This window comes from Podarcis gaigeae, assembly GCF_964106915.1.
Source record: "Podarcis gaigeae genome assembly, chromosome: 16".
Classification (NCBI taxonomy): Eukaryota; Metazoa; Chordata; class Lepidosauria; order Squamata; family Lacertidae; genus Podarcis; species Podarcis gaigeae.
In genome coordinates this window covers 14321237-14344118 of record NC_139693.1, presented here as the reverse complement: position 1 = coordinate 14344118, position 22882 = coordinate 14321237, and the positions used below count along the sequence as shown (strand labels likewise).

The following is a 22882-nucleotide window of genomic DNA, read 5'->3' as shown; positions in this document are numbered from 1 at the left end:
AGAGAACCTATAAAGATAAACTCTGTAGTTTAACTCAGCTTGTATTAGAAATTGTACAATTTTGATGCTCTAACCAGGTCTGTGACCGTGTAACATTTGTTGTGGTGGCTTTTAAAGCCTGGGGTTATTGTGTGCTGCAAAGCATTTGCTGTACCACACTGTGAAACTTCGGCTGTTCCAGGCTGTGGCTATTTTGGGGTGGGATTCAATTACATACCAGCAAATTTTGGATGTGCTATCAGTTGATGGAGAGCTGTTGTGCAACAAACCCACTTGCCCCAGAGAGCAAACCTTTTGCAATAAGAGACAGCCAGGAAATCTGCTGGTAAGTGTGATAGCACTCACTATGAGGCAACATCATGCAAATAAATCAGGATGAATGCTGAATAAACAGGTAGTCTGGAAACACTTGGAGCACTCCTGATTTTTCATGCTACCCTCCTGACCCACAACTGATTTATGTTAAAACATTCCCCAACATAGGTAACAAATACACAAATTATGGCATGTTCTAATATGGAGAAACAGGGAAATATTTGGTCAGGATTCTTTAAAACAGGAGTGGGGAACCCTTTCACACCAGAGGGCCATAGACCCTTTTGGACAAGCTTCTGAGGGCCACATGGTACTGGTGGGCAGGGCCAGAGGGGAAAGTGGGCAGATGGAAATTTTACAGTACACTAGGGTAGTTTCTGTACTGTCAATCCTCTGTCCAGCCAAGCAAGAAGCATTAAAAGGAGTTCAAAGATGCATTCTAGACAGGTAGAAACAGGTAGGGAGCGATGTTGCCTAGAGAAAGTTTCAAGGGCCAGGTCGAGAGAACTAGAGGGCCACATTCAGATCCCAGACCTGAGGCTCTACTCCCCTTCTTCAAAAAGGGCAGGAATTAAACAGCAGTAGACAGTGTCAGAAATCCTTTGGTGGTGTGTGCATGAGCGGTGGACCCCTGCTGGGGTGTGGGCCCCAGCAAATACCTGACGCTGAGGTGCACATGGCACTGCCTTACATACCAGGTTTGTGTTTGACAGGTTTGAATGACAGCTACTCTGCAGGGAGGCAAGTGGGAAGGGCTTCTTCATCCCTGCTCCTTTTTAGCACATCAAACCTGGGCCCTTCCAAATGCAACAACAAGCCATCTGTCTAGCCCAGTACTGCCTGCTCTGACTGGCAGCAGCACTTCCATAGTTTTTCAAAGGCAGGGGCATCTTTCCTAGCTAGTCCCATTCACTGAAGATGATAAGAGGACTGTATCTGCAACCTTATGCATGCCAAAAAAAAAAAAAAAAAGGCCTATTCCCACTGAGCTCTGGTCTCCATCGTCTTCTGAGAAAATACATACCCACAGCAGCAGTCTTAACCCAAACTGCAGTGTCCCTTTGACCAGATCCAAAGAGCAATTCACGGATGTGACGAAGACATGGCGCTGTGAGCAGATGGGAGCCAGGCGCAGTGCTGGAGCATCAGGGACATAGTATGGACATAGGAAACTGCCACACACTGAGCCAAGCCATTGGTCCATCTAACTCAGTATGGTCTACACCAACTGGCAGCAGCTCTCCAGGGTTTCCGGCAAGGAGTCTGTCCCAATCCTATCTGGAGATGCCTTTGGGGATTGAATCTGGAACCGTCTGCATGCATAGCAGGTGCCCACACACTGGGCTATGGACCTGCCCTTAAAAATAAAGCAAGATTCCAGTCCTCATAGTTCAGAACAAAGGGGCCAATTTAAAAAAGAGCATGCTTTGTACCAGGGGTTGCCAACATCTTGGAGGCCTGTGGCTTGTGGGACCAGGCATAGGTTGCAACATGCTGTATTGGCTACAACAGAACACTTCTTCAAAGCCTAATTTCAGTGGGGGCAAGGGGGACCCTGGGGGTGTCAGAAAAGGCCTCTCTGGGCACTAAGTTGCCTATGGGTACTACCTTGGTGGTGTCTGCCTTAGACCAAGTCAGATCGTGAGTCCATCTTCCTTAGTATTGCCTACACTGACTGGCAGCAAGCTGTCCAGGGTTTCTGGCAGGGAGTCTCTCCTAGCCCTGCTTGGAGATGTCATCAGGGATTGAACCAAAGATCTAAATGCAAATCAGCTCCTCTGCCCCTGTGGGATGGCCCTTCACTCATCATAACTGGGTAGCTGCCCAAGCCCACAGCCCGGAAGGGGGCCCAGCGCCAGCCTCCAGTGGCCCCCCTGCTGCCCACATGCTTTTCAGCTGCCTGAGCCTGTGGTGGGAACAGTGAAAAAAGAGCAAAGAGAAAGAAGTGCAACCTCTGCTTCCTTTGCACATTCTTTTTGGGTGAATATTGGCAGGGGCAAACTTTGGTAATATGGCACCCTGAGCAAGGATAAAATTTGGTCCCCCTCCACCCTAAATATTTCTTATTTTCACAATAATTCCTTTTGATACAGGGTTTTTTCTTCTAAGTAGGTGCCCACATAAATTATTATTATTATTATTATTATTATTTGCCTCTTTGGCTCAGCATCCAGGGCAGGGGAACTGCCCGCTCTGCCCTAAATCCAGCTGGGATTGGTGCCAGGGGCAAGTGAATGCACCATGGTGACTATGGCATGAAGAGGGGCATCTTCCTCACTCCTAGCCTATTATACCTATTAGGAAGACTTAAAAGCACTTGGAGAGAATAGGAATGCGTCGTATTAAGGAGTTATTGTGGCAGGGAGTTCCATAGGTCCTGAAGTATTAAAACAATGAAAGAATTGCAAATATCTAAACTTGTATTTATAAAAAAATGGGACTGGGAGAACCATTTCCCTACAAGAGGTTGCAGCAGGGTGACCTGTTTCCCTAGAGGTTTCAGGGATGGGGGGAAGAGGGCTCACTGAGGGGCTTCTTGCCCAACAACATCCCCACCGCACCCCAAAAAAACTGTGAACTGGCATTGCCTGGGATATCCTTACATACGGTGGAAGTTTCGCAGCCATTGGCAGGGAACCAAAATGATGCTTTCATTGAACCACACACGCAGAGCACCTGCCTCCAAGAGCTGGGCCTTGTTCTCAGATGTTGCTGTTTATTTTCCATCTCGCCCTCCCCTCCCCTCCGCCAGCCCCCCGCCCTCCCCAGCTCAGTCGAGCGGCCCCTGGAAGATGAGGCGGACAAACCCCTGCTGGCCTGTCAGCCAGGTGCCACAGAAGGGGCAGGCTGCGTGGAAGGCGTGGGTGCCGTGGGGCAGGGGTATCTGCGCCCAGTACTGCACAGTCTTGGCCGAGCAAACGTGGCCGCAGGGGCAGAAGGCATGGGTGGGGCGCCCGGCGTCCAGGTACAGCCCCGCCTCGCAGCCCAGCCAGAGTGGCACGTAGGGCCCCGAGCGGCGGCACATGGGGCACTCACGCTCCAGCCCCCCTTTCTCCTTGCGGAAGCCCCAGTTGTGGAAGCCGTGGACGTGGCCACAGTTGACGTAGACCCAGGGCTGCTTCTTCTCCACCACGCCCCGCTGCGCCAGGCTGGGGAACGCAAGCGTGCTGAAGCCCACTGGGCACTGGGGGCGGGCGGCGTTGATCTCCTGGCGCAGGGCCTCCAGCTGCTGCAGGGTTGGGGTGCGCAGGAGTCCCTCCGAGGTCCGCCACAGCAGGGTGGCCCCGCACAGGTCAATGAGCGAGCCATCCTGGAGCACGTTGGACTCGGACTCCACCTGGCCATGGGGGGAGAGAGAGAGAGATGTCAGAAGAGCCACTGAGGTCCAGCTCCGAGGGCCTTCACTGCGAGAAGCGAAGTTACAGGGAACTAGGCAGAGGGCCTTCTCGGTAGTGGCACCCGCCCTGTGGAATGCCCTCCCACCAGATGTCAGAGAAAAACAACTATCTGACTTTAAGAAGGCATCTGAAAGCAACCCTGTTTAGGGAAGTTTTTGAAGTTTGATCTTTTATTGTGTTTTTAGTATCCTGTTGGGAGCCGCCCAGAGTGGCTGGGGAAACCCAGCCAGATGGGCAGGGTATAAATAATAAATTATAATAATATTATTATTATTTGCGATGGAAGGGGATGGACAGAAGATGAAAGCATACCCTCCAACATTTCTCCGATGGAAATAGGGACGTCCTAAGGAAGAGCGGGACATTCCTGGATCAAATCAGAAACCAGGATGGCTTCTGTAAATCCGGGACTGTCCCTGGAAAAGAGGGTCTGTGAAAGGCCCAGTATGAGGGGCAGAGTAGAGAGGATCTCCAGGGGGTGGGAGGCTGGGGGAAGAGGGGGAAGCTCCCAGATGAGAGCAGGGAGACTTTACTCTTCTATGTGTGGAATAAGGGTTAAGATATAATTGTGGTACAGAGCCTTGTGTTTATTTTCTCTTTCTCTTCTCTTTCTTCTTCCTTAGTTTCTCCCTTTGCTTATTCTTGCTTCTTTCCTTTTTATCTTATTTAGATTAGTTTGACTTTTCAGAGGGGCCCTGAAGCAGCTTTAGTCTACATTGCTTTAAAAAATTGGGTCTTGTAGACCCAATTTCATCATTTGATGATGCATCCTGCACATATATAACATTTCCCTAATTTTCACCCCCCCCCCCATAATTCAAAAACTATGTCATATTATTTTTTATTCACACCAGTGACTTTGACATGTGAGATAATTCACTACAACAATTTTAATCAAAATCTGAGATATAGGAGTTAAATATTTCAAAAAATTGTGGCAATCTGTCATGGAACAACCCCACTGTAGATGATAACAGCAGTTTGCTGGACCTCGTTGCTGGTTATGAAGGGGCCCCCATAACAGATCAAGCATCAGGGCCCCCAAAATGTAGGTCTGCCGCTGTTTCCTACCCCTTCCTGAAGATACCAAGGAATGAAGCTGGGACCTTCTGTGTGCAGAGCAGATGTTCTGACCCTGAGCTATGGCCCTTCCCCTTAAAAAAATAATGAATAGATCCAGTCCTCAAGGTTCTGAATAAAGGACTGATTTAAATAGGAGAATAGGAAGCTGCTTTTGGGGTTTCAGACAGGGTATCTCCCCATCCTTCCTGGAGATGCCAGGGATTGAACTTGGGGCCTTCTGCACGCCAGCAGGTGCTCTGCCACTGAGCCACAGGTCCTCAGTAGGGCAAGAGCCTCTCCTTGGTCCTGCAGGGCGCCTTGCCTGGGCTTCCTCTCCCCACGTACCAGCTTTCCCCGCTGCTGCGCTGAGCGACTGTCCCGCAAGGCATACACATTCCCGCACACGGAGATCTCGCGCCATACACCCGGCGTGGAGTCCTCGCTGAAGCCACCGTTGGGGTGCATCACCAGCACCCCGTTTGTCGTCAGCCCGTCCATCAGTCCGTCAGGAGTCCTCCACTTGGCTGCCCTCTCCTGCCAATGAACCCAGAGACTGGCATCACAGCACCGCTTGGGCAGGGGGGATGTGGGGGCAAGACTTGTCCTAGGGGCCTTTGAACATGGAAACAGGATTGCCCTGCAGAGTCCTAACCAATTCCAGCCAGGCTTATTCAAAGCACAGTCTCTCTCATCAACAATCCCCTGCCTCCGCCGGTTGCAGTCTGTTTCCTGGCCCAATTCAAAGTGCTGGTTTCACCTCTTCCCACACATACCTACCCATGACTGGCAATCATTATCATAGAATCCTAGAAATGTAGAGTTGGAAGGGACCCTGAGGATCATCTCATCCAACTCCCTGCAATGCAGGACTATGTAGCTGTCCCATACGGCGATCGAACCTGCAACCTTGGCATTATCAACACTACGCTCTAACCGACTGAGCTATCACGCCCCCTCAAGGGAGCTCCGCCCGGCATTGACACCATATTCTTTCCCAGCTCTAGGCTAAAATGTGTTTGTTCGCCAGCCATTTTAGATTAAGGTTATTTTTGTCTGGTTGAATGCTTTTATTTCTCTTCACTTGGCGGTGTATTTGGTTGTGCTTTGGAATGCATTTGCCCTTGGAAATTATTTGTTTAGGCCGCATTCCCAACCGTGTCTACTCGGAGGCTGTCCTACTGAATTGAATGAGCCTTGCTTATTCACTGCAGGGGTGGGGAACCATTTTAAGTGGGCGGGCTGCGCTCACTCGTGGGCAGCCTGCCAGCCGTCACATGCCAGGGGAGGGCAGAGCAAGAGACAAAAGTGGTCAGAGAAACAGATGTAAATCTTTACCTTTGTACAGTAGGCTACATTCCAGACACACACACACACAAACAGAAGTTTCTGCAACCTCTTCATCCAGGCAAGAAAGAGGCATGACTACAGTTCAAGGAAAGTGAGAGGTGTGGCCAGGGAAGGGGATGTTGCCTCAGGAAGGTCCCAAGGACCAAAGAAAGAGATCTGGAGGGCCAGAGGCATGAGCGATCCCTACACTGAGGATCTGGAAGCAGCTCACATCAATAAAGACAGAGAGAGAGACATAAAGGTGTGTGGGGAGAGAGGCTACATCAGACTTAAAAACTAAAAAGATGACGCACAAGGAAAGGAGAGAAGGAAAAGGCAGAGAAAGATCACTTTCTCAAGGCCAGAAAAAGAGGGCATTTATATTCAGCTCAGGCCAGACAGGTCTCTTTGAATATCATTTAGAAATCCATTTTTGGGGACGAAGGGTGGTCTAATGCCATTAGAGGCCCTTCTCTGTGTGCCCCCTCACAGGCTGCAATAAGGCAGGAGGCCTCAAGGGGAAATGGCAAGCAGATGCACTGCAGGGAGTTGCTTACAGAGCAACTGCCTCCTGCTGGCTGATGCAAGTGAGCCAACATGTGCCAGGCAGAAATGGCACCAACTGAGATGTCCCCGTCCACCATCATGTTGTGGGAAACTGCACCAAAGTGAATATTTGCGTATCACACAGGTGTGCTGTCCTCCTTTGGAAGCCAAAGACTTTTCCATTCCACACGTACGCAAAGACACACACAGTCGTGCTGGTGACTCACTCACTCCAAGGAAAATGTTGCGGGAGGCATCAAAGCCAGCAGCGTAAATGCGTGCTGTGTACGGAGGGTTCCTCTCGCAGATGACACGGCAGGCAAAGCGAGAGATGGTGCTCTGAGCCGACTGACCATCGATGGCTGAGTTGGCCCCTGGGGTCGTGTCCGTCACCACAAAATCAATCATGCTCTCTGTGGAGCGGCCAATCTGGGAAGAAAGGAGGCAGAGAGAGTTCAGAAAGGCAAAAAAAGTGCTCTGGTGTTTGCTTCGTGAACACATCCATTGTTCACTTGTGATTTTGTCATCTCGGTTTCAGGAAGATAGCATTTTCTCCTGTCAAAAAATCCTGAAATATCACAAACGGATGCAGAGAAGTCAGGAAGGCCTTACATTGATGAGAGGGACCCTTATTAATGTCCCATCTCCAGAAGATGTTTTGTCAGTCTGCATCAGGAACGTGGAACCTGTGGCTTTCCAGATGTTCTTGGACACCAACTCCCAGCATGGCCAACAGTGAGGAATGCTGGGAGTTGGAGTCCAACATCCATTGGAGAGTCACAGGTCCCTCATCCTTGGTCTAGGTAACAATCAGATAGCTGTATTAATTTCCTTGCGCTCTCAATAATAGCTTTGGTTCACATCTGTTCATGAAGTAACTAGCCAGCACAGGAACAAAACATCCTGGCCACACCTGAGGCTTGAAGAAATGCATTTCCAAATGAGTTGAAAACTATTTCAGTGGTATTGTCATGACTCCAGAATCCAGCAGTGATCCAGCCACAGATGGAGGCTGCGGAGGCGCCAGCGAGGGGAGCTGGACACACCTCAGGGCTCTGATTCAGCTGCTGGAGACTGCTGGACCTCAGACGGGGGCCTCCAGAAGGACTTCCTGTACCACCAGAGGCCAGAGTCAGGACTCACATTGGTGCCATCGCCTAAGCACTGTTGCCTTCTTCCTAGCATCCTGCGCAAGATCAGAACACAACAGGTGTTAGGAAGAACTTCCTGACAGTAAGAGCTGTTCGACAGTGGAATTTGCTGCCAAGGAGTGTGGTGGAGTCTCCTTCTTTGGAGGTCTTTAAGCAGAGGCTTGACAACCATATGTCAGGAGTGCTCTGATGGTGTTTCCTGCTTGGCAGGGGGCTGGACTCGATGGCCCTTGTGGTCTCTTCCAACTCTATGATTCTATGATTCTAGGTATTTCAGCTAAATGACAAAGGGAAAAGTGGTGCCAAGGCCGCCACCATCTCTGGAATCTCCAGAGCCTCACTGAAGCAGATATTAAAACAACAATCTGATGCAATATCCACAGGGCATGAAATCATAGCCATCCTCGGTGGCAGGTACCGCTGGGCACCTGCCAAGGCTCACGCAGGTTTTCAGCAGGAAGTTATGGGGCATGTGTTGCTTGGAAATTACTCAGTACATCCACTCTGAAACATTTCAAGGTTCAAACAGTATTGAAAGTGTCATTGCGTATAACCATCATGAGTTCAAATCATCATAGATGCACAATAAAAAGTATATGTGGCACAAAGAAACCTCATACATCAGACGTCTGCAGAAGGCAAAGGCCGCTAGTCACCCAAAGAGGATGGCATTCCTGTTTCTGCTGCCAGGGTCATAGGTACCTGGAACATGTCGGTCTCGCAGTCATGAGTATACTCAACGATCACAGAGTGGCTTCGGGAAAGTGTGTATGAGATGCTGTGCTGGCCTTTGTTACTCAGTGCCTGTTGGGCAGAAGAAATAAAATAAACAGCTGTGGGACCCATCTAAAGCTCCTCTCCAGAGCTAAACTCATCACCTCAATCCCAGCACCGAGTCTCTGAGATTCCCTGTTCCCTTTCTAATGATACCTGATCAAAGAGCAAGAGGCTTGTATCCCATTCCTAAAGCCCAGCTGCACAGAGGAAGACAGGAAGTTGCCTTATACTGAGTCAGATCATTTATCTAACTGGATTGTTATCGTTCACACTGACTGGCAGAACCTGTCCAGGGTTTCAAACAGGGTCATTCCCCAGCCCTACCTGGCGATGTCAGGGATTGAACCAGGGACCTTCTGCATACAAAGCAGATGCTCTGCCACTGAGCTCCAGCCCTGCCTCTAAAAAGAAAGTAAGATTCCAGTCCTCATGAATCCGAATAAAGAACTGATTTAAATAGAGACAATAAGAAGCTTCTTTATAACCAAGTCAGGTCACTGGTCCATCTAAGCCAATTTGTCTATAACGACCAGCAGCAGCTCTCTGGGGTTTCAGATGAGAGTCAAGACAGCTTTGTCTCTATTTCCTTATTGTAGGGTTGTCATATTCCCAAAAGTGAAAAGTTGTTGAGCCATACGTCTGGGTTTCTCCAGACATTTTGCTGATTCGGCAAACATCTGCATGGACGCCATTTTGACAGACTGATTCCTGGACGTATGGCAGCCCTACGTATTGGGACAGAAATGCATTTTACACATGCTTAGAGTCATAAATCTTTTCCAGGACTAGATTCTGGCATAAAAAAAATAGCAGGGAGCTGCCCTATTACAAATAAGACCCTTGGTCCATCTATCTTGGCCATGCCCACAATGATTGACAGTGGCTCTCCAGAGCCTTCCTAGTCCTACTTGGAGGATGTCAGAGACTGAATCTGAGACTTTCAGCATGCCAGGCATGTGCTCTATCACCACACTATGGTCCTTGCACAAAATGGCCCCCTACTGAAGCCCAGAGTGGTCTGATGAGCAGAAGAGTATTCCTGGTGGCTAGGAAGGGGCTTTGGACTCACCTTGGATACAAGCGGTGTAGAGATGTGGTGGATGACATCTGGTTTAACCCCATTGGGTTTCGGCCTCTTGAACAGGGCCAATCGGCTGCGGCGGCGGCCCTTGTCACCATTGGGCAAGGAGCCATTGTACCTGTGTTGGGAGAGGCCAATGGATCTGTTTGTTTGTCTGTACTTGGTACAGAGTAAAATAGAGCATCACATCAATCTAACTTGATGAGAGTTCAGGATTTCAAATATCTAGTGCTCTTTAAAATATATCTATTTTTGAGGCCCACCTTTGTGAAAAGGCTGCTTTCAAGTCTAGTGGACACACACAACCGCAGGCACTTCCAGATGATCTGAGCATTCATATTGATTCACTTGCAGGGAGACTGGACTTCTTGTCTTAGCTATTTGATGAGCATTCATTGTTATTTTTTTCCATAGAGATTAGATGAAGTTGCATCAAAGCAAGGGTTATCCCATCCTTTCTCATATTTTCCTATCATTTTCCTATTGGCAAAAGGTTTGATCTTCTGGGGAAGTGATTGTGTTGTGCAAGACTTCCCATCGTTCCACGACCTGAATTTGCCCATATGTGATCGAATCCCACATGAATATAGCAACAGTTTGGAAGGGTCAAGTATTAATCTGCACACCCACTCCCCCCCCATTTCTTTTTGCAGCCTGTGTTTTGTTAAAAATCCTAAATCCACTTCCCAAGCAGTCTCTGCAACATAGAGAGATATCTTGAACCCCTGATTCCTAAAGAACAGGCCCTGGTGAAGGGTTGTTGGGTGGCGTTTTGGGTCTTTGAGAAATGCCCTTTTGTTGTTTGCAAAGCTTTGCAAATGCCTCCACTGTCAGAGGCAGTATAGTTTTGGATGCCCGTTGTGGGGAGACAGCTCTTATACTCAGATCTGACTTTTGGGTTTCGCAAAGGCCACTGTGAGTATAGGATGATGGACTATGAAGGGCCTTTGGCCTGATCCAGCCGTCAGGCTCTTCTTATGTTCCTAAGCCAGCAAAACCATTATCTTTACGGGGTCTCCAATGAGTTGCAATTGGCTTGGTTAGATGCTTGCTATGCAGGCCTGGTTATAACAGGGTCTCTGAACCCTTTCTAAAAGAGACATGATCGGGGTTCAAGCCTGCCTGGGAGACAAATTATCTGATCTGAAGGTCATCACCCACTAACCTTGGAAGTACATGGCTATTTTTACTCAGTGGTGAGAGAAACGTACTCTGTACATGCTCAGGCTTCCTGCTCATCAGCTTCTTTTTATTTCATGTTCCAGAGCTGAGCACTAAAAAAATGTGTCCAGGTCTGCATGGGGGACTGCTGGCAGAAAGGGTCCCCTTCACTTACCCCAACACGATCAGCTCCCCGTACTTCACTGGCTCCTTGGTCAACAGGATACTGTCCCCTGGAGAGGGATAAATGCGGCTGCTTTTGGGGCAAGCTCGCCGGAGATCTAGTGACTGGGAGCTCACTGCTTCAGGGCTTCCTTCTAACACCATCCTGTAAGCACAGAGAAGGCAGGTCAATGATTCTTCAACATCAGCTTTGTTGGACTGGTCATGTTGTTCGGATGCCTGATTATCATCTCCCAAAGCAACTACTCTATTCCGAACCTAAAAATGGAAAGTGTAATGCTGGTGGTCAACAAAAGACTCTCTAAAGGGAAATCTAAAAAAAAGTAGTATAAACACCAACAATTGGGAAACACTGGCTTGCGAGCGCTTCAATTGGAGATCAGCCTTTACCAAAGGTGTCATGGAATTTGAAGACGCTCAAACTCAGGACAAAAGGGAGAAATGCACATTTGACAAACCCACACCGTGATCAACTCCCGCCTGGAAACCTGTGTCCCCACTGTGAAAGGATGTGTGGATCCAGAATTGGCCTTCACAGTCACTTACAGACTCACTGTTAAGACCGTTTTCATGGAAGACAATCTTACTCAGCTACGAGTGATAGCCAAAGAAGAAGAATGCCACACATTTAAAGCACTCTCATTTCACTGGATGGCTTCCTGAAGAATCCCGGGAACTGTCATGTGTTCAAGGGTGCTGGGGGTTGTAGCTCTGTGAGGGGGTCTCCTAAGAAGTTTCAGAACCCTTAACAAACTACTGTTCCCATGATTCTTTGGGGTGGGGAGCCATGATTGTCAAAGTGTTGTGAGAGTGCTTCTTCTCACTTCAGCCGTACGAATATGGTTGTTAAGAATAATTTTTTAAAAATCATTTACGAGTCGCTTGCTATGAAACATATCGAGGCAGTTTAACAATGAAACATTAACAATATAGATATATTTCACAACTAGAACAAGTTCACGTATAAAAACAATGCCAAATTCAATGCAGTTACAGACTGGGATTAAAAAAAAATCTCCACTTAAGAGACAAGTTGGAAAAAGGAAGGTCTTCCATAGGCCCCCAAAAGCCAACAGAGAAGTTCCTGTCTGATATGTAATGGGAGGAAGGAGGAGGAGGAGTAATAAAAAGCACAATCAATGCATTGCATGATCCTTATCAGAGAACAAAAGGAAAGATCCATTGGAACCCTGTTGTACCTCATGTTAGTCCTACATAGATTCATTAAAAATAGTGGATATTATTTTGACTTAGGTCCATTCAGGTCTATGGGTCTACTCTGAATATTATTTAACTAGAGACAACCCTGGTTGTGCCTGAAGGCCCATCTTGCTTGAGGGGAGGAAGTACTGAAGGAAGTAGTTTGAGGGCCTGCCACCCTCCAGCTCCCATAGCAGCCCCTCTCCCTACCCCTCAAATGTCACCACAGGAGCTTCTGCAGAAGAAACTTGCCCTAAGGGGAGGGGAGAAGAAGCAGTAGCAGTTTTTTCTAAGCAACCAAGTTGTCTTTTCCATTCCATTGCAATTTCTTCTTTAAAAAATAAATAAATGCTTCTAGTTGTAATAATCTTACGAAAAAGATTTGTGAGATCTGCTCAAAAAGTTGTACGTAAATATTGTAAGTAAAATAAAATACTCAGAAGTAAATCGCATGGAGTTCAAGGGGCCTTACTCTGTGGTAAATGTGTTTAGGACTTCAGCTTCATTTATAGTAGGAGGGCATGGATTATAGCCTCCCTCCTGTAGGGAGGAGTAAGGCACTCTACACATGCTCAGATGCCCATTAGGACCGCATCCCATATTCATACTGCATCTCGCCCTTGCATTGTCATAGCAACGCCCGCTTGACGGCTCCCCATCAGTTGCCGTGGGTGGCACTCCCTGACCTCTATGGTTTTGGGCCCGGTGTTCAAAGGAGCCATATGGTAAACACCTCTAGCATCTCCAGGTTTCTAAGGTGACAGTCCTGACCCTTAGCAGCAGCAACCCCCCCCAAAGTTGCCATGGTGATAGCCCTAAACTACCTCCGCACTGTTACCACAGCAGCATTTCAGATATTTTATGCCTCCCTGTTGCCATGGCAACACTCTCGGCTCCATCCTGGTCCCTGCTGCTGGAGGAACCCACTTGTGGTTCACTGAAATCCTGTAGCTGCCTCCTTCCCGCGCCCCCGATCCTGTTGATTCCCTGCTCGTGGGGCTAGTTCACACATGCACACATGTAATGACCCAACACACACACACACACACACACACACGGAAAGATATGCCTACACAAAAATGGGTCTTCTTTAACAACCACCACAACAAACAAATTTGAGCTGGGCCTCACCTAGGCCTTGCAGTGTGGAATGGGTTGCATCCCACTAAGGCCCCATCTCCACAATACAGCTGAAGCATCATCATACTGCTTTAAACAAAGAATTCTGGGAACTGTAGTTCATTAAGAGTTGTTAGCAAGCCCGCTATTCCCCTTACAGAACTATATTTCACAGAATGGTTTAGCAACAAATTCTTCCCCAAGAACTCTGAAAACCGTAGCTCCTTGTGGAGGATAGGGATCCAACTTTTAGCACCCTTAAGAAACTACAGTTCCCAGGATTCTTTGGGGGGAAAGCCTTGGCTGTCAAAGGGGGTATGTATAGCACAGGTGCCCCCCCCCACGTCCTACGCAGAGTAGACCCGCTGGAATTACTGGGCCTAGCTGTGTCCATTAATCTTAATGGGTCTGCAGGTCTAACAGGATAAAATCCTATATTCTTTTTAATACCAGGATGTAGCACAGATATATAAACTGGAGGGTATGTCTTAAGTGCGCCTCCGCATATTTTTCATTAAAACAAGTTTTAGTTAATGATTTAAGTACTGTACTGCAAAGAAATGCACTAATATCTCATTGTATGAAGGTAATTGGTTTACTTATTTAGTGGCCAACCTGCATGTTGCCAACCACCCAATACAGTATATAAATTATAGTTAAGGGGTGAAGATGGCCTTAGTCTTATCTGTTTAGATACAGAGATGTTAAGTCAGACATTCTAACCAATTTGTAAACTGCCCTGGGTGCAATCTCTTAATCAAACTCCCCACAGACAGACATGGTCTCAAAAACATTACTCAGATACATCCAGGAAGGTAGTACCAGCTTTGATTCTGGAACTCAGGCAAGACTGTAAATAATTACATTTTGTACAAACATCCATCACGTGATACCCTGTAGAACTAAAAAAGAATAAACCCAGAATCCAGCAATATCCACTGCTCAGAAGGTTACACAAATAATCTGAATTATGAGATTATACACTGATTCCCGCCCCCCCAGCCATTTTTTCCACCCTCTCTAGGCTAGGAAGCAGCATTTCTGGAGGCTGTAGGAGGTGGAGGTGCCAAGCCTCTATAGAGAACTGTATTGTCAATAACTATGGAGCCAAGGACTCTGGGTGTGTAGAGCAGAGTGTGAGGGGGAGAATTAAATCTTGAAGAACGGTTGTGTGTCAGGATCCCTGGGGCAAATTCAGAGACACAGAGGAAACTTAGTGGGACAGGGTTTCCAGAGATGCCTAGCCAGTGAACATTTTTGAAAAGCTCTTTGTATGTGCAAAACTGAAGGGCAAACAGAAATTGAAAAGAACTCGAGAGGATTTGTAGATCAAGGAATGTAGAGATTTATGCATCTTGAGGTCAAGCAGGATGGGTGTGTGACTAAAGCCCTCTGTGAACCTTTGCATGTGCAGGGTCTCTTTCTACTGAACCTGTCCACCTCTCAGATTAAGGGGTAAGAGTTCCAGGTCACACAAGGTGCAGTACATGCATCTTCTGGAAAGCTTTGAGACATAGGGTTTTCTCCCCGCTTAAGCACAGAAAGGGGAGGTTTTCTGCTTAAGGGGGGGGGGGGAGGGTCTGCTACAACAGGATATTCTAGAGCAGTGGTTCTGGTAAGAGTGGGTATGTAGATGAAAATCTGTAGGATCTAAGCTGTGCATTGGGAGAATGGATCAAGTTCTTCCTGTTTAGAGGGGCATAGCTGTTGTTGTGTTTTTTAAAAAAAAATACTTAGAAAGATTTATAAACCACTTACTCAAATAGGCCTCTAAACAGGATACATAATAAACCGGTAGATAAAAACACAGCTAAAATTTAAAAACCTATTAAAAAGGAAATATATATAAAATAATTATCATTAAAACATCAGTGCAACAAATATAGGGAACTAATGTCCAATGGAGTTGTGCACAAACACGGGGGCTCTCAGGGTTTCTAAGGGACTGGAATGGGGTTTAATGTCAAATGTGGTGAGTGAGAAAGGAGAGGGCCGCATCCTGCTTTATTGGGAAGTTAGGAAGGTTGCATTTTAAGAGATGATGTACATAACTTGAAGGGGGTGGACATGTGTTTAATATGTTTAGGAGAAGTAGAAAGAGTTGGGATGTCCATGATGGTACCCCAGTATACCTGCCCCCACTAAGGAGCAGGCTGTAGCTCAGTGGTAGAGCAACTGCTTTGCTTGCCAAGGTCCCATATTCAATCCCTGGCATCTCCAGGTAGGGCTGGAGATATCTGAAATCCTGGAAAGCCCCTGCCAGTCAGTGTCTGCAATACTGACCATCTAGCTCAGTATAAGACAGCTTCTGGTGTTCCCTGGAAACAGCAAGAGTGCTGGAAGAGTGTATAGGGTGCTGTGTGACTGTGTAGGAGAGGGGACAATCCTGATTTATTGGGGTACCATGGGGATGCATTTGCAGAAAGAATTCACAAGGGAAAGGATCCAGAGGCTGTTTGACAGGTTATTATCGATAGTGCTAGAGAAGCAGGGAAAAGGGCCTGATTTTGCTCCTCAAGAGTTGCCTGATAGCCTCTGCCTTTGGACAGAGGGATCTGGGCTAGGGACTGAAGTTGTTGGAAATGTATATTGTGGGGGTGGCTGAATCTTTCACCCATGAAAACCAGGTATTGAGCATGCATTCTTGGGGGTGCAGGGTAGGTGGGCAGTGCCAGGCATAGTGCCATAAGGAAGGACCACGGAAAAATGGGACACATTTTGCAAAGGGACAGTGGCCCTTTGCACTCGCTCGTTCTCCATACACACACACACACACACACACACACACACAAACAAACACAAACACACAAACGTGTACGTGTGTGTGTGTGTGTGTGTGTGTGTGTGTCCCCGTCCCATGCAATGCTGGTTAGCAAAAGGTAAACACAGACAAATGTGTACGCATCTTAATGAAGGTGCTGGTTTGGGGGCAGAGAACAGGAATCAGAGGACACCCAAACAGATTTGGGACAGGAAGGTAAAGAATTCAGGAACACCTGGGCATACTGAATTAGGGGACATGGGAATCAAAGGACACCCATAAGACATTCAGAGGCAGCCCAAGAGATCTGAGGAGGGAGTGTGTGTGTGTGTGTGTGTGTGTGTGTGTGTGTTTATATTAGGGTTAGGAATTAATAGGGGCCCAGACAGATGGTGCTGCTGGGGGAGGTTTAAGAATAACAGGGTGCATATTAACAAAAGAAAACCAGACAAGTGCCAGGGCTTAAATATGTTATATAAAGACGAGACCTTTTTAACAGACACTATTAAGAGACATCTAACCAGATTTGAGAGGGATGGAGCTAGGCAATGAATTAGGGGGCATAAAAATTCAGGGTCACCATATCAAATTGGGGGTGGGTGGGTTAGGAATTAGGGGGGGCATGAGAATCGAAAGGCAGCCGAGCCGATCTGCGGATGAGCCCAGGAATGATGGGGATGGGGGGAGGGGGCTGCAGACAGACAGAAAGCGAAGAACTGCAGAAAGTAAAAGTGGGGTGGGGGAGATCTGTGGGAGGCATCCCTCCCTCTCTCCTTTCCCCTCCTCCCTGCCCTCCCCCCGCCGCTCCTTTCCCCCATGCAACACCACCCCCTCCCCGCAGCCTCCTCCGCCTCCCTCCCTCCCCTCCCCCCCACCCCAACCCGCCAGGCACCACCGTCAGGGTTGGGGGTCTCTCCGGCTCACCCCTCTGCGCGTCCCCCCCGCTCCCCTGCGGCGGGTCCTTGCTCAGCAACCACCGCCTGCGCAGGATGGATAGCCCTGCATTGCCGAAGGAGGAAGAAGAAGAAGGAGGGAGGAGGAGGGAGGAGGAGGCGGCGGCTCTGCTTTGGCGGCGGCGGCGGCGGCTGCTCCGGCGCCGGGCGGGATCACAGGCTCAGCTCTCGCGTCCCCGGCACCCCGCCGCACACACCGCAAGTCTGCAACGCACACAACGCCGCCCCCCCCCCGCAACCCTTTGCAAGGACCAGAGAAGGGGGATCCTCCTCCCCAAGCCCTCTCGTCTCTCCCTTTTCCCCACCCAGGGGCAGCCCTTGCCTCGCGCCCCCGCCTCTCCCTGCAACCTGCCCACCAGCTGCATCACAAAAACAAAGCGGGTGTGTGGACGGAAGGGGGGGAGCGTTTGTTTATTGCTTTGCAGGTGTGCAAAGAGGCTAGAAGAGAGGGAGGTGGGAGGGTGCCATCGTGGGTGTGTTGGGGGCGGCGGCGGGGGTGCCGAGAGGGGTGCAAGAGCCGAGGGTCCCTCGCTCGGGGAAGGGGAGAGGAGAGGGAAGTGCAACAGATAGTTACGGAATGTATTCTTGTGTTTTCCGATCGCAAACCGCTGTGTGATTCTCGGATGAAGGGCAGCATAGAAATAACAATAACAATAACAATAATAATAATAATATAGGGGAAGTCTCCTTTCGATGGAAATCAAGGCAAGAACACCAGTAGCAGAGCCCAAACTGGAAAATGTTGTGCTTTAAAAGGATTGCAATGCAGTACAGGCTAACAATAAACATATAGTATAATTTTATTAATAACAATGCTAATTTTGTTGTTTTGCTTCCTTTGGTAGCAGCTTATGAAAGTAGGAAAGTGTCTTAAACTGAGTCAGGCCCACTGGCCCATCTAGCTCAGAAATGTCTGCACTGGCTAGGAATGGCTTTCCGGGGTTCAGGCAGCCACTACCTGGGGATAGCAGGATTGGAACCCGGGACCTTCTGCATGCAAGGGTCTTGTTCTGCCCCTGATCTACAGCCCTTTCCCCAAAAGAGAGGCAGGGGCGGAAGGTGCTAGGATATTAGTAGCTGCAGTGGCTTCCAGTCTGTTTCCAGGTCCTATTTAAAGCACTGTTCAGGAAAACAGGAGCAGAGATAAGAAGCTGCCTGACCGCGAGTCAGGACATTGGTTCATCTAGCTCAGTGCAATCTATATTGACTGGCAACGGTTCTAGAGGGGTTTTGTTTGAGGGATATTTCTATGCTAAGGTTGAACCTGCCCTCAGCTAGCCCTCACCTGCCTGTCTTTTTGACTTACAGCCAGTCCAGTGAGTGGCATTTGCTCCCTCCTCCTTGGCCTCAGTGTTGCCTTGGGAGAAGGGCACTGGGAGGAGACAGGAATTGGGTGGCCCAGCCTGCCATTGGCTCTGGCGCCACCTGCTGTTGGGCTCCTTTTCTTCTGCCCTACCAGTCCCAGGGGGCACCAGCCACCCCATGCAGCTTGGGCAAGGCACCCTTGGTGGGCCCACTGTTCCTCCTCCTCCAAGACATCGCTTCCTGCTCACTTCTGTTTCTGGGCCCAATCCATCCAGCCATCCAGCGGGAGAGCAGAAGGCAGGTGCTGCTGTCTTGTCTCTCTTGGGCGGAAAGGGCATAGCTCAGTGGTTAGAGCATCTTTTTCCCATGCAGAAGGTTCTAGGTTCAATCGTTGGCATCTTTAGGTAGGGCTGGGGGAGGCTTCCTCTCTGAAACTCTGGAGAGTAGCTGCCAGTCAGTGTAAACATTACTACATGAGATGGCCTTTTGGTCTGGCTAGGTATAAGGCAGTTTCCTCTGTTCCTTGTGCGGGTCCTTCTTAAGACTCTGCAAGATCCAGAGGTAATATGTACATTTGAAGTCCCCCCTCCCGGCACTACATATCAATGTGATCCTCTGCCTGAAAAAACCAACCCTAAATATGCATATGATCCTCTCTATTTGCCAGCGGAAGCGGAATGTTAAGATTCCATCTCTTTAAAAAGTATATGCACAGAGTGTGTGCTGCTACAATACACCTAGTAATTATGGCTTGTGTCACGTGCAGATTTGTGCCTTCTTTAGCAGGTGGAGTGGACTGCCCCAAAATAAGCTATACATGGAATGAAATGTGTGACAGACAAGATGAGCCCAGGAGAAGCTTCTCCTGTAATTGTATTTCCATACTAGAAAATGCTTAACCTGTTGAATGTCTGCCTGCTGCATAGTTGTTAAAGGTACAAGAACCCCGCTTTCCTTCAATGCCCAATCCTAAACCAAAGTCTAGGTGCCATTCCTGTGCCCACATACTGTGGGGATGTTAAGGAAGGTAGAAGATATATTGTTTTGATATTATCCCTTCTCACTCATGCTAGTGAGTAAACAGCAGAGCACATTCCCTTTGCAGCTTATTGGAAGCAAGCTGATGATTTCTTAAAATCCTTTAATTAAACAATCCTGTCTGACTTGTCGAGTCTGGATTGTTCCTGGTAAGTTTCCCCTTTATTTCCTTCTTAAAATAATAATAGCACAACACAGTCTTCTTTAAAAGTAAGAATAGTGTTTTACTCACATTCAGTTCACAGCAGTAATTTGAAGGCAGGATTTATCTTGCGGTTAAAATGAAAAGAAGTCTGAGCTACATTTCAGACTTTCTGTTTGTGGGCTCCATCCTATGTGAAGCTTGAGCCATGCGCTGGCTAAAAGCCAGGACAGCAAGAATCCAAGAGTAAGGGAGTAAGAGTCCAAGAGAGAAATGGGGGTTGTGTGGCCAGCCCTTTTATGTGGTCAGCTAGGGTCACACCCATCTACCTGGTCACACACAGGGGGAGGAAGTTCCAGAGCAGGTATGGCAGGAAGTCCTCCCTGTCTGGAGCCACATCCCCGTGTGTCCATTCTAGGCAACAGGAAAATGTTATACTTGACTGCTCTAGTAATACATCCCACATACCCCTTCTCAGGCAATGCAACTGAAATATACTCAGAGTCGCAAAGTGATTTCATGCTCTTTATTCAGCTCATAGTGGTGAGGAGGAATGGAAGTCCCCTCAAAGTATCTGCTTTATATACATTATTTACACAATGGGCTGCATGTGATTGGCTAATTCCGGACTTCTCCTGTAGGCCAATCAGGTTGTGGATTCACTTCTATCTGGAGCTGGATTGGGTGGCTCCTGCCGACTAATCAGACTGCTGCATTTTGGATCCTATTATTCTAGGACCAATCAGACTGCTGCAGTTTGGATCCTATTCAAGTCAGTACATAACAGCAACATGCATTTATATACATAAATTTTATTCAACAACCCAGAGTCCCCCTAAAATTAATGGACCCTCTTTAAAATTTGATAATTGAAACAGTAGAGCTGATAAAATAGGTTGAGTGGAGTTAGGGGCATAGACTGAACCAATTGTATAATTTTTGTTTCTCTATAGTTTCTTCTTGTTGTTGTTGTTTCAAAAACACACAAAAAAACCCTTCTGATGTATTGGAACATCATTATATACAATGCCTGTTTTCTTGGCAATCCATAAAGCCACACCCCTAGCTTTTGAGGATCCAGGCAAATTATACCAAATCCGACCTTTAGGGGGCAGTACAAATCACTTGCTCGTTTTTCTTTGGTAGGTTTCTTGTAAGCAAATGATATCAGAATTATAGGAATTTTTGTACTTTTTGTTTTGATATGGAACCCAGCCCATTGACAAAATATTCACATTAGCCAAAATTATATCTAAAGCTTAACACAACTATGAGCTTGCATAACACAGCAGTTTATGCATCTCTCCCAACAATACATCCCTTCCCCCCCCCAACCACCACCACCCTAACCCACAGCTTGAGAAGTAAACCCAGAAATTATGTACGTGCAGAATCCATCTCCAGGGTTCTGGGTAGAAACGGCCACAGACCTCAATTTATTATTTTTATTTATTAAATGTATTGCCCTTCACCCGAAGATCACAGGGCAGTTTACAGTAACTTAGGCCTCAAGAATAAGGGGGGTGAGCTTCCATGTCCCCCATTAAGAGCAAACAGAAGAAAAAAGGCACAATTCAAGTGTTTAATCAAGCAGCAAACTGATTCAGGATATGGTGAACATCATTCAGCTTGATGTAGACTAGAGGATAGAAGCATACATAATAAAGGTTTTGTAGACTCTTCAGGTCAATTTGACTCAGGAAACTTTCTCTTTTCTGCTGTGGTGGTGTTTTTTACTTGCTAATCATGACCATCTTCTCCAGAATCATCATCCGAGTCCTCCACATTAGTCCCACCTTCACACTGCAGTACTAGTAAAGTTAGTAGGTTATTAATTTCTTACAGTGTTATGCCATCTCTGTGCTGAGGCTTAATTTAAATGGAAAGCCCCATTTGTAAAGGCTTGAATTTCCTTCTAGGTATGCTGAGTGAGGTATTGAGAAATTGCAGAGCTGTTTCCATCAAGGTTCTGATCTTCTGTATGGTTTAGTCTCTCACTGCTTATCTATGAAATCTTGTAGTATCTCTTGGTTTCTCGCCTCGTTGGGTATACAGTGGTGCCTCGCAAGACGAAATTAATTCGTTCTGCGAGTTGTTTCGTCTTGCGATTTTTTCGTCTTGCAGAGCGCGGATTCCCTGGGTATTAACGGCTTTAAGAAAAAGGAAGCAAACAAACGTCTTGCGAAGCAAGCCCATAGGGAAAATCGTCTTGTGAAGCAACTCAAAAAACGAGAAACCCTTTCGTCCTGCGTGTTTTTTGTCTTGCGAGGCATTCGTCTTGCGAGGTACCACTGTACAGTAAGTCTCTGTGGACTCTGTCTATATTGTGATTCAAGATGAGCTTAACCATGTGTATAGCCAGGATTTGGGGGGGCAGGCTGGGGGGGGGAGAGAACCAACTTATCTGCAACGCAACTGACCAGTTAGTTAAGTATTTTTATTTATTTGCTTGATGGGGGGGCAGCTGCCCCCCACCTCCCTGGCTACGCTCATTACCTTAACAGATTGGAGAACTGGGCATGAGCTAACAAAATGAAATTCAATAGGGACAAAGGTAAGGAATAGCCAGCTGCACAAATATAAGATGGGAAACACCTGGATTGTCAGTAGCACATGTGAAAAGGATCCAGGGGTCTTAGTAGACCGCAAGCTTGGCATGAGTCAACAGTGTGATGCAGCAAATAGATAGATAGATAGATAGATAGATAGATAGATAGATAGATAATGCTGTTCTAGGCTGCATCAACAGAAGTACAATACAGTGATACCTCAGGTTAAGTACTTAATTTGTTCTGGACTCAACCTGAAACTGTTCTTAACCTGAAGCACCACTTTAGCTAATGGGGCCTCCTGCTGCCACCGTGCCGCCAGAGGACGATTTCTGTTCTCATCCTGAAGCAAAGTTCTTAACCTGAAGCACAATTTCTGGATTAGCGGAGTATGTAACCTGAAGCGTATGTAACCCGAGGTACCACTGTATCTCGATTAAAGGGGAGTCATAGTCCCGCTCTATTTTGCCTTGGTTTAAACCACACCTGGCATACTGTCTCCAGTTCTGGGCACCACAATTTAAGAAGGATGTTGACAAGCTGGAACGTGTCCAGAGGAAGGCAACCAAGATGATAAAAGGTCTAGAAACCAAGCTTTATGAGGAACAGTTGAGGGAATTTGGTATGTTTAGCCTGGCAAAGAGGAGACTGAGAGGAGATATGGTCAAGTATCTAAAGGGCTGTCAAGAGTCAGATGGAAGATGCAGCGAGCTTGTTTTCTCCTGCTCCGGAGGGTAGGATTTGAACCATGGGCTTCAAGTTACAACAAAGGAAATTCCGACTCAATATTGGGAATAACTTTCTGTCAGGAAGAG

The 22882-nt window shown here is 47.5% G+C and overlaps 1 protein-coding gene across 6 annotated transcripts; it reads right to left on the bottom strand.

The window, feature by feature from the left end:
• Nucleotides 1-3011: 3011 nt before the first annotated feature.
• PELI3 (pellino E3 ubiquitin protein ligase family member 3) lies at nt 3012-20160 on the bottom strand. Of its 6 annotated transcripts, none has more exons than XM_083716490.1 (7): nt 19609-20160; nt 10993-11145; nt 9645-9774; nt 8501-8602; nt 6879-7076; nt 5121-5309; nt 3012-3652 (listed from the first exon to the last, which is right to left on the bottom strand). In XM_083716490.1, coding segments are annotated over exons 1-7 (1341 nt in total). In that variant the 5' UTR covers nt 19611-20160; the 3' UTR covers nt 3012-3085. The 6 variants fall into 6 exon arrangements, with proteins under 6 accessions (XP_083572616.1, XP_083572615.1, XP_083572617.1 ...); XM_083716489.1 differs by lacking the exon at nt 19609-20160 and adding an exon at nt 17992-18082; XM_083716491.1 differs by lacking the exon at nt 19609-20160 and adding an exon at nt 17005-17335.
• Between the last annotated feature and the right edge of the window lie 2722 nt (nt 20161-22882).

Excerpts from the sequence above, each read along its gene's own strand:
- PELI3 (XM_083716487.1), bottom strand. The coding sequence starts at position 12,806 with ATGAATATGGGATGCGGTCCTAATGGGCATCTGAGCATGTGTAGAGTG. Across the intron at positions 9,775-10,992 it reads GGGGAGCTGATCGTGTTGGG|GTACAATGGCTCCTTGCCCA; the intron begins GTAAGTGAAGGG and ends CTCCCAACACAG. Across the intron at positions 7,077-8,500 it reads GCGAGACCGACATGTTCCAG|ATTGGCCGCTCCACAGAGAG; the intron begins GTACCTATGACC and ends CTTTCTTCCCAG.